An 11,739-nucleotide genomic window follows, 5' to 3' on the forward strand; every position below is an offset into this window, starting at 1 on the left:
TGAATAATGGCTCTAGGAATATACAACAAACTCTTACACCTTGCTCCCACAGAGAGTATGAGGACAAGATAAGAGTAATTACAGCATGTACAGTAGCAGCACTTAAATAATCATCCTTCCTGTAAATGAAATGAGAAAAAGCCCTAATAACTGGTACAATGGAACGTACCTTCTGGTGTGCCCTTTACAATGATTTGCAGAGCATGGCTGTAGATATAGATCATGAAACCAACCTTACCACTTACCTACGCCACGTTGGAATAAGAAATTTTTTAAATTTTTTTCTAATTATTAGCGATCATGTGATAGATGCTCACTTCTTGGTCCTTGTTGGTACTTGCTTATGGCAGCTTGTGATCATGGGTTGGACACCCCTGATGCAGATGATGGGACATGAAAATGGAAATATCATTTCGGTTCTGACTAACAGGACATGCTTATAAATGTTCTTATCAAATGGTTATCTGTGTAATGAAATAGACACTATAGTTACACATCCTCTAAATATTAGATTGTCTCCTAGAGGCATATAGACAACTGGAATTCCTTTAAAATTAATATACAGTTATATGCTTAATAATCACAGACTGATCCTGACTATGTTGTTTAAAGTTTTTATGTCTGTTCAAAATAAACTGGTTTTATTGTAAAGTATATGGAAAAGGGAAGATAGAGTTAATCAGATACAAGTCATAAATGATGTGTGCAGGTGTGCAAATGTCCTTTCTTCTTTTTCTAAAGAACTGTCTGTTATTAGATAAAAATGCTAACACTAAAGGTCACAAAATTTTAGCATTTGTAAACCAGAGATTGTTTGTTTGAGAATTACACAGATAATTTCACTATTTAGTTATGATGGAAGGACCAGGCAGCAATGTTACAGGAAAGTAGTAGCAAAAGTAGATGCTGGTAACAGTTTTACTAATATTGGCAATTTTTATCATCTTGATGCAGAATGGAAGACTTGCAGTAATTGGCATCATGGACAGTGAAGTCCACTGAAGACTCACTTAAATTATGAATACATATGTTAATGTGTTCTCCCTAATAATTGTTCATAATGAAGAATTTTTATGTGTGCTGCTTATAATGTGTGGAAGTTTTTATGCAACAGAAGTGAGTTGCTTTTAATCATAAGCTATTTTTTTAATGCATAAGCAAAATCGTTATATATGTGAAAGATGTTTCAGTGTGTGTGTTTCATCTATTTGCAGATTAAAGGTAGAAACCCAGCATATGGTGCCACTTGTACTGCTCTTATCCTTTCAGCAGTGACAATTATTAAAGAACGTGAAAAAATGCCAGCTAGGTAGGTTTCTTAACTCTGATTTTATCCTCAGTCTTGTTAAAGTATTGTTATAATAAGAAAATAATGATCCAAAGTCTGCTTTTTAAGTACTGCAGTGTCAGGGATTGTACTGGTTACTCAAGTTCTCAGGTTAATGAATTTCATTAAAAAAATGAGTTTTTAGTTGCTTTGTATTTTTCATACTGTAGTATGCCCCTGAGAAGTTTGAAAAACATCAGCATTTCTCGGAAACAACAGCCCCAGTGTCACGCATTTTTGAGAACTTATTATTCACAACAGTAACTAAGGTATGTAAGAATCCATAGACAAACGGAAGAAGACAAACAAGAAGAAAAAAAGGATTGTGTAAATGATGTGCAGTAAGTAAATGTTAAGGGGGTTCTCAGTTTTTTTGATAAACTTGATATTCTGAGACAGGGGCACTGAAAAATTATTTGCTTTTGTGTGTGTGTGTGTGTGTGTGTGTGTGTGTGTGTGTGTGTGTGTGTGTGTGTGTGTGTGTGTGTGTGTGTGTGCCCATCTCATTTACTGATGATGGCTTTGGCTAATAGCTGTATGTGAGTGTGTCTTAATTGCACCTGTCTGCAACTTGATGTATCTTCTTTATGGTAAGTATCTGTTTTGAATCACATTCACACTTTTACTTATAAAATACTTTATTAAAATATACATATGTTCACTTTACAAAAGACACACGAAGACTATCTATTGCGCCTCATCACTCACGCATATATACACAAACATAGCTGTCACCACAATCGATACTTCTCGAACATACTCGATATAACTTATTCTAGAACGATGTTCTGGAACTTTCTCATATCCGATATAAATGTATTACATAATTCCAACACACCTCCTTACATTTATATCGCGATGTTTAACATATTCCTAATTTTAATGAATTTTTCTTTACATAACGACTTTGTGAATATATCTGCAACATTTTCATTTGAATCTACTTTAACAATATCAATGAGTCCCTGTAAATAATACTCATTCACAAAATGGTAATGCACTTCTATGTATTTTGAATTCTTTGTAAAATTACCAAACTTTGCTATATTTAATGCTCCTGAATTATCTTCATATATGACAATAGGTTTTTCAAATTTAACATTAAAAATGTCTAAAATATCATGTACAAGTTTCACCTCACTTACAGCTTCAGACAATGCTACATATTCTGCGAAAGTTGAAGCCTTTGTAACACTCGCTTGTTTTCTTGACTTCCAAAATACAACATTACCAAATAATCTAATTACATAACCAGAAGTTGACTTTATATCCACACTATCACCTGCCCAATCTGAATCCACAAAACAATCTAATATCTCAGCACTTTCATTCCTACAATAGTTTAATTTCAAATCTTTAGTTAAATATAAATATTTCAAAATTCTCAAAGCATATTTAAAATGAGTACTACTGTAACAACTTTGGAATCTGCTCAAGTAATTCACACTATAGCTAATATCTGGTCTAGTACCCGAACTTACGTACGAGAGTGCACCTATCAAGTTTCTATATCTAAGTCATTACAATCTTCATATGCTGGTTCTAACTTTAAATTTACTTCCATTGGAGTTTTGTACAAGATCGAATCTTCAATTTTATATTTCACAGCTAACGAATCAATATATTTTTCTTGACTCAAACTCATAACTCATGTTTCACAATCATAATTAATATCGATGCCAAGATATCTTTTTACCTCACCTAAATCTTTCATATTAAATCATTTTGACAATAAGTTCTTAATCTTAACAATTTTTTCTTTTCTCACACAGCAAATGAGCAAATCGTCAACAAAAATAATCAAATAAATCAAGACATCTCCATCTTGCAATACATAAAGACAATAATCATATTTACTCCTTTTAAAACCTAAACTTCTTAAAAACTCGTCAAGACAATTGCACCAAGCTCGTGAGCTTTCTCGCAAACCATACAATGCTTTATACAATTTACAGACTCTATCCGTACCATCATCATATCCTCTTGGCTGCTTTACATAAACTTCAGATAAAACTTTACAATTTAGAAACGCAGTCTCTACGTCCATTTGTTCTATAACCAAACCTTCTTGACAACAGTATGACAACAAAATCTTTAATGTTTGCATATTGGTTACTGGAGAATAAATATCCTCAATGACTTCTTTTTGTTGAAACCCCCTGACAACTAATCTTGCTTTGTAAACACTTTCTGATTTCTTTGTGAAAACCCACTTTACATCAATGGCTTCTTTATCAACTGGTTTATCTACTAATTCCCATGTTTTGTTTTTGTTCACACAATCAATTTCCTTATTCATCACTTTTTCCCAATAATTTGATTCGGCGCTGTTAATCGCCTCCTCAAAGCTTTCCGGACTATTTGCACTGCAAAAGTTTACATAAATAAAATTGCTGTAAACATAATCATTTAATATTTTTGGTTTTCTTTCTCTAGATGATCTCCTCAACTCAAGTACTTTCTCTGGTTCATGATTATCAGAAAGCTTTTCATTTTTCTCAATTTCCTTCTGTTTTTCTATTAGTTCAGTTTCATTTTCTATACTTTCGTGTTCAGAATCACTAGAATATTCACTTACTGAATCATAATCTTTAAACCCAATACATTTAACACCACTTTCAACAATGTCCACATGTCGAGCAACAACTATCTTATTATTTATTAGCACTCGGTAGCCTACTTCACAATAACCCATTAAAACCCCCAAATCGGCTTTCCTATCCCATTTCGACTTCCTCAGTTGCTCAGGTACTTTTACAAAAACTCTACTTCCATACAACTTCAAATGATTAACATTAGGTCTTTTCCCCAGTAATATCTCATAAGGAGTTTTCTTTTCAATCGTGTTAGCTAAAGTTCTGTTTTTGAGGTACGCTGCTGTACAAACCACTTCAGGCCAAAATCTCGTGTCTACTCGCGCTTCAGCTAGCAGACACCGAGACATGTCCATGATGGATCTGTTATACCTTTCAGCAGTACCATTAAGCTCATGCACATAAGGTGGACAAGCATTCAATACAATTCCTTTTTGTCTCACAAATTCATAGACATTTTCATTTAAATATTCCTTCCCATTGTCACATCTTATCTTTTTAACAGTTTTCCCAGTGAGATTCTCAACTTCATTAATATACTCTACAAAACAATTGTATACTTGATCTTTAGATTTTATGGAGTAAACACCAGCTGCCTTACTGTAATCATCAATGAAAGAAAGAAAATATCTTTCCCCATGCATTCCAGTAGTTGAGTGAGGCCCATTTAGATCTGTGTGAACAATTTCTAAGATTTCTTTTGCTTTGGTTCTATTATTTTTAAAAGGAACAGTATGCATTTTGTTTTCGATACAGATTTTACATTTCATAAATTCTGATTCTAGTTCTGAAGGAACCCCATCTAACAATTGATGTTTACATAAAGTATCTAGATAATTGAAATTAACATGTCCCAAAATGCGGTGCCATTTTTCCTTTGTTGTTAACATTAACTTCTCCTTTATTAATAGTACTACTCATTTTATACAACCGACTCTCTTTCCATGCAATCGCAATCAATCCATTAGCTTTATCAAAAATTTTAGCATTATTCCCTACCGATACAATTTTGTGATTATCTGTAATTTTGGCATAACTGATCAAGTTTTTGTCTATGTCTTTTACAAAGAAAACATCTCGCATATTAATTGGAACCATTTGATCATAGACAGGAAAATTACTGATTACATTACCAACTTTAGTAGCTTGCAAAATTTTTCCATCAGCAATTTTTACATTTATAGGTTGTTTTAAAGTTATACTCTTAGAAAAATATTCCTCATTATTAATAACATGATCAGTACAGCCACTGTCTAATAACCAATTGATTTGAATTTGATTGTTGTTACTTGACTCTACTGTTCTATTTTGACCTATCATAGAATTAACCTCTGTTATAAAACTACTCATACCATGATCACTCTGATGGTAACCTTGCTTGCTGTGATGCCAACCGCTGCTAAAACCATGCTGCTCTCCTCGACCACGTTGCCTGCTGCCATAACCTCCACGCTGCATGTTGCCGTAATTTCCACGCTGTACATTGCTATAGCCTCCACGCTGCATATTTCCATTACCTCTGTCGCTACTTTGAAAATGTACTCCACGATGCCATGTGCCTCTGTTACTTGTTCTTCCCTGGTTACAATCATGTTTGAAGTGACCTGCTTTGCCGCATCGATAACATACTTGCTCCTGATTTCTTGAATTCAATTTTCTTTCTGTGTGAAATGCATTTGATTTTACCTCTTCATTTCCAGTTTTTGCATTCAATAATTGAATCTTACTTTTAACGTATTCAACTGTCTGGTCCTCTTCCTTCAAGACGTCCACTAAGTCCCCAATATAGCTCATTGACTCTGGTAACGTTCGAAGCATATAATTTAACTTCTCCTTTTCCGTTACTTTAGCGCCTGCAGATTTCAGCTCATTTACAGTTTTTTCAAATGCACTGAAAAATGTCCCCGTATCACTGTAATCACTTAACCTCAATTTGTCCAACTTGTTTCTGCATAATATTTGAAGGGCTGTAGACTCTTTCGAATATAATTCATCAAATTTCTTCATGATCTTGAAAGCACTTTCTCTGTCACTCATGAATTCTAGTTGCTTATTTGTGATTGCACCATAAATATAGTTGATAGCCTTCAAGTCCTCTTCATCTCACGTTTCGTTGTCTGAGTTCACTTTTGCCGTCGTAGTCACTGTATGGCATTTCTTCATTTTTAGGTACATGATTATCCGCTGCTTCCAGTTCCCATAGTCCTCGCCATCAAATACAGGAATAGTTATATCAGCCATGTCGAACTTTCTGAATAACACGCGATGGCCACAATATAATATTTAACTTCTACTTTTCTTTTCAATAACCACGCTCTGCTACCATGTTTTGAATCACGTTCACACTTTTACTTATAAAATACTTTATTAAAATATACATATGTTCACTTTACAAAAGACACACGAAGACTATCTACTGCGCCCTTTTTTTTTTTTTTTTTTTTTTTCAAACCCGTACTAACAGGCAGGCTGTCAGCAGCATGGTACGCTGCTCTTCAGCCGTAGAGGAGATAAAGAAAGAACAGAAAGAATACACAAATGTGACATAACGGTGGGTAATAAAACAGTAGACACATAAAGACAAACACGGAGCCGTTCACACTCGACGATAATTCACTACAAACTGTTGTCACGACGCACTAACACTGAAGATGGCGATGGCACAGGTGAACGATGGAGTATGACGGGAACACTGAACACTAAACATGACGGCACTCACGAGACACTGATGGCGATGATCTCCGGCGCGCAAATGTCCACTCAGCGTGTACGAGTCCGGGGACCTGCCATGAGATGAGGTGGAGGAGGAGGAAGGGGAAATGGGAGAGGGTATCTACTGCGCCTCATCACTCACGCATATATACACAAACATAGCTGTCACCACAATCGATACTTCTCGAACATACTCGATATAACTTATTCTAGAACGATGTTCTGGAACTTTCTCATATCCGATATAAATGTATTACATAATTCCAACAGTATCAATCTCTCTTTTTCCTAAATTGTTGATATTCCTACCTGGAGTTTGCATTTTTTGATATTTATTTTTATAACTGTATAGAAACTTTTACTTATTATTTAAAAGGTAGGTGAGTTGCTTAAGAGATTCACTCCCTTACCCTGATCCTATTCTCTTTCTGCCACTCTTTTCTCTATTACTCTTTTGCCAAGTTCTTCCAGCCTTAGTGTCTCTCTCATGCTCTGCGCCCTTTCAGTTTCAAGATAGTTACCATAATTAACCAACATTTTGCAATTCCTAATGATTTCCACCAGTCTCCTCCTCCACTGCTTCCTAGTCCTTCCCTATTTTTTCCTTGCCCTTCATATCTTCCTGCCTCTCATCTACCAAAATTCACTGTTGTCCCCACACCCATCTGTCAAGCCTCACGAACTGATTAGAAGAAAAAGGAGAAGCAGAAGAAATGAACTCATACGTAGGGAATCCTGATGTCCCTACAACAGTCTCTCTCTCTCTCTCTCTCTCTCTCTCTCTCTCTCTGTGTGTGTGTGTGTGTGTGTGTGTGTGTGTGTGTGCGTGTGCGTGTGTTTCTTCATTTAATTTTACTGTAATATACCTCATTCACTCTTTAAGGATCCTGTAAAATAATTTTAAAACAGTTGACAGTATGGCAAAGAGTATATGCAAGTTGTGATTGGCGTTACACTACCAGGTCATGCCACCTGGGCCTGTTGGGAACATGTTGAACTGTTAGTGACTAGTGGTATGATTTGTTCAGAATTGATGTAGTTGTCACTATGAGAAAATAGCTGTTTCGTCAGTGTGTTGTGGTTAAATTCCCTGTAAAAGAGGATGTGTGCTGTGATTTGTGTGTAGCTGCAAGTAGTGAAAGGAAATAGATTGAACTTATGTATATGGAAACAGTAGCACTGGACAGTGTTTTAACCCTAGCATCTGTTCCACCACTGTGGGTGGTTTGGTAAATCTTAGTGAGTGACATTTTATATTTCCATTGTTTAGGACAGAGAAATTTTCAAGAATTGGGGAATCACAGTGTCTGCTATCATTAGATACCATGATCATAAAAATATATAGAAAAAACTCTTCCTGGGAAGTGTTTACACATTAACAAACAAAATGCATGGTATTGTCAGAATTTCTACCACTTCTAAACAGAGTTAAGTCATTTGCAATGTGCAAATAATTATAAGATAAAAAAAAAAAAACTTGAAACTGATGAACACAACTGAAGTATCATTTTGCTTGGGGCTTATATTTTTTTTAAATTCCTGCTTGATAAGAAATGTCCTTTGTTATTAAATATATATAATATCATAATATGAAGTGTTGAAAATAGCATTTTTGTGTTATGCATCTCTCAGTGTAAATAATGTGCTTTTATAAAGACAGGGTTATTACTGCTTGTTTCTTTGATTTTTGTTTAGCATGCATGTCACTGACCATACCCATTTAAATCAGTTTTCTTTTATACATTAATTGTCAGTGTACCATATCATTGATCTCTTCATCCTCCTATTTTAACAGTGTACAGAGGTAGCACATGCAGTGTGAGCATGGAATGTGAAAAGTGGTGGGGAATGGAAGGAAACATGTTTATGTTTATAGTAAAAAAAATAGCACTAACGGACATATGGGGATTAGTTTCTGCTCTCTGATAATGTTGCTGCAAATCACTTAAGATGCACCTTGAAGATGAAAGAATCCAACATGTAATCAAACATTAGCTGTGTGAGACAGTGCATACCCCATTTTCGCGCATCTTCCATTGTAATTTTTTGATCTCATTAAAATAATAAATACACTGCCAGTACTAAAATTGGAACACCATGAAGAGGGCATGCAATAAATGTGCAAATGGTCAGATCTCAGCACAAGTGTAAATAGGTAGTAATCATGACCATGTACATATTGTATATAGGGACAGATTGTGCTGCGAATTTCTCATTCAGAATTGAATGTGTGATGAGCAAAAAGGTCTAGAAGCACATGTCAGGATTTTGGTTCATCGACACACACACACACACACACACACACACACACACACACACACACACTCTTACAGTATGCTCCCGATTGTTCAAAGTACTGTGGGGGAGAAGATGCAAAAACATGAATAATCAAGGTATTTTTATGCATGAATAATCCATATACAAATAATCCTGAGTATACACTCTCTCTCTCTCTCTCTCTCTCTCTCTCTCTCTCTCTCTCTCTCTCTGTGTGTGTGTGTGTGTGTGTGTGTGTGTGTGTGTGTGTGTGTGTGTGTGTGTGTGTGTGTGTGTGTGTGGGCGTGTGGGCATGCACGCGTGCGCACACACGTGGAGGGGGGAAGGTCGTGCACACGCATGCGTTAATTTATGATGTGAATGTAAAATGTCGCATTCCATATATCATTACGATTTATCATGCAAAATGATCCATGGAACATGAAACTAACTGACTGTGTTATATCATTCCACCATATTACTGCTCATGTTGGCCAGAGTTCCGTGACTACCATATTGGTATCAAATCAGTGAGTTAAGAAGGTCGTTACTCATTACCATGCAAAATCTCAGCAGTAGCAGGTGACTAGTGCTTGAGAAGACAGACAACATGTTTGCTCAGCTGTGCAGGATTGCACAGCTGCATCATCTACCTAGAGTCAGGAAATAAGCTCACTTTCAGCAAATCAAGTATCTGCATGGACAGTGCAAGAACATCTGGAATTGCATGGACTGTAGGCACAGTTCCCCATGACACAGCAGCAGAGAAAGGTGCACCAACAATTGTGCAGCCTATTACAAGACTGGGCAAGGGAATGGCACCACTTCATCTTTTTTATCACCATTATCATCCAGTAGAGTATTCAGTATTTACTAGTTATTATTGTACTCTTTCTGATATTTTCAATAACAAGATTCCTAGAAAACATTGGCTATATTTTTTGTGACAGACAGAATTAACTTTGTCTATTTTTGGTAAAAGGAAGACAATTTTTATCAAGTTATTTTATTGCTATTCTCTCCTTGGTGTGAAATAGTGGAATGATGACTCACTCACAGTAGTGAATTAGTGCACAAAATGTTCTGGACTCTTTTTAAAATGGTCAAAACATTCTTATCTCCATTTGGAGAACATTCAACAAATTGACACGCTTCATAACAGACTTCTTCAAAGTTCATTTTTAATGTAAAGTGTTTCAAAAATGTAGATATCTGTATGATAATGATTTTTTTAAACTTTCAACTACTTACAAACATCCAAAATTTGTTTCATTACGTACACTCTTACTTTTTAATGTTTCAGGGGAGGTGTGATTACTACAGCTACTGCATTTTCAAAGACATCCTTAATAAAAGAGCTGCACAAAGAAGGTCTCACATTTGATGTAATATCAGAAGAAGAGAACTGAAAGCCAGATATTGTTAAATTTTACTTCATGCAGAGTCTTTGTGTGCATGGTTAATATTATAGAAGCTGCCTTGTTGTGAGAGGCTGTAGAAATTTGGTTGTCCATTGAAGCTTCTAGTCTATTAATGATGTGAACACCTCTCTTATGATTTGCACTACTTGCTATTGCATTTTTATGCACAGACTTGATTCATAGAAACAGTCAACTTCCATATCCAAAATCAACCAATTAATCAATTAATCACTCAGCATATAGAAAGTGGTGTTACAACAATTTTCTTGAGACTGTAGTCTCAGATTCCACAACCATGTACTACTCAAAAGTGTGAAAAAAACTGATATAAGGGATGCAGTATAGACCTATGAGGGAGAGTAATGAATCTCTAATGTGATTTGTGAGAAAGGGTGAAAATAAGCAACTGTGAGTCTTGACCCTCCAAACTGACAAAATTAATCTGTTGATGGTTGTGAACTAGTGAATGTGGCATAATGTGTCAATCAATCAGAGCTTGTAAAGCACAAAAATGAAGAAAAAGGTTGAAAACTGTTGCTTAGAAAAAACTTGCATCATAATGTGTTTGATAATGTGTGAAACTACACACAGTAGCAATCAAATCATTGTGGGGAAGTTTGTTGCCACCTTTCCTATGCTTTCAATGTATGCAACATCCAAAAAATGTTTGACTTTCACAATTCTAAAAAAAAAAAAAATAGAAACCTACAAACTCAGACTGGTCAGAATGGAAAGGCACAGAGGGGAGGGGGGGGGGGGGGGGGGGATAGTATGTTGGGTATGTTTTCCCTCATTTTTAACATAAGAGAGGTGGACAGTCTCTAACATTTTGAAAAATTTTACTTCTTTCTTATGTGGGCCAGTTTGGTATTACTATTTCCCACCTTTTTAACTTGATACTGTTGGTGCATTTTGACAACAAATTTTAATTTTCAGACATTTTTACTGAAGTTGTGTAATGGGGGAGGGTGACGATGGATCTCATCTGCATAGCCACAGTTGGTACTATAAACTTAATGATGTGATCCATCTGTCTGCTTCAGTTTAACATTTAATAGATCTTCTAGCTTGTATTTTATGAAAAATTTAGTGTGAAGAGTAGCATATTATGTGTCACTGTATTTCCCTTTCTGAGATACCTTCTTCGAATGCCATATAAAATATGTAGTGTTCTACTGAAATAAAACTAAACTTATTCTTGTGGCTTTACAGATAGAGAAATTTTTCCTTTTAACAATACATGAAAATATTTCTCCCTTTGACTATTTTCTTCACTACAAAATATGAAATTTCCAAAGCACATTCTGTCAGATTACATAATTTCAAAGCATTGTCATAACTATGGCCAATAACAAGAAACCAATCAATTCATTAACAATGTGCTATGTTTGACTATATGATGTGTAAAGTTTTTACTATAAAGTTTATT

At 35.3% G+C, this 11,739-nt stretch overlaps 1 protein-coding gene across 2 annotated transcripts in view; it reads left to right on the top strand.

Annotated features, from left to right (window-relative positions):
* Positions 1–11,053, top strand: part of LOC124794705 (saccharopine dehydrogenase-like oxidoreductase) — a 131,578-nt gene extending 120,525 nt beyond the window's left edge. For both annotated transcript variants that reach the window (XM_047258275.1, XM_047258276.1), the window contains exons 9-10: positions 1,215–1,309; positions 10,193–11,053. In XM_047258275.1, the coding sequence (XP_047114231.1) occupies positions 1,215–1,309; positions 10,193–10,298 (201 nt within the window). In that variant the 3' untranslated portion in view covers positions 10,299–11,053. The remainder of the gene's footprint in view (positions 1–1,214; positions 1,310–10,192) is intronic.
* Positions 11,054–11,739: the final 686 nt, after the last annotated feature.

The sequence above is a fragment of the Schistocerca piceifrons genome, chromosome 4 (assembly GCF_021461385.2).
Source record: "Schistocerca piceifrons isolate TAMUIC-IGC-003096 chromosome 4, iqSchPice1.1, whole genome shotgun sequence".
NCBI classification, from domain to species: domain Eukaryota; kingdom Metazoa; phylum Arthropoda; class Insecta; order Orthoptera; family Acrididae; genus Schistocerca; species Schistocerca piceifrons.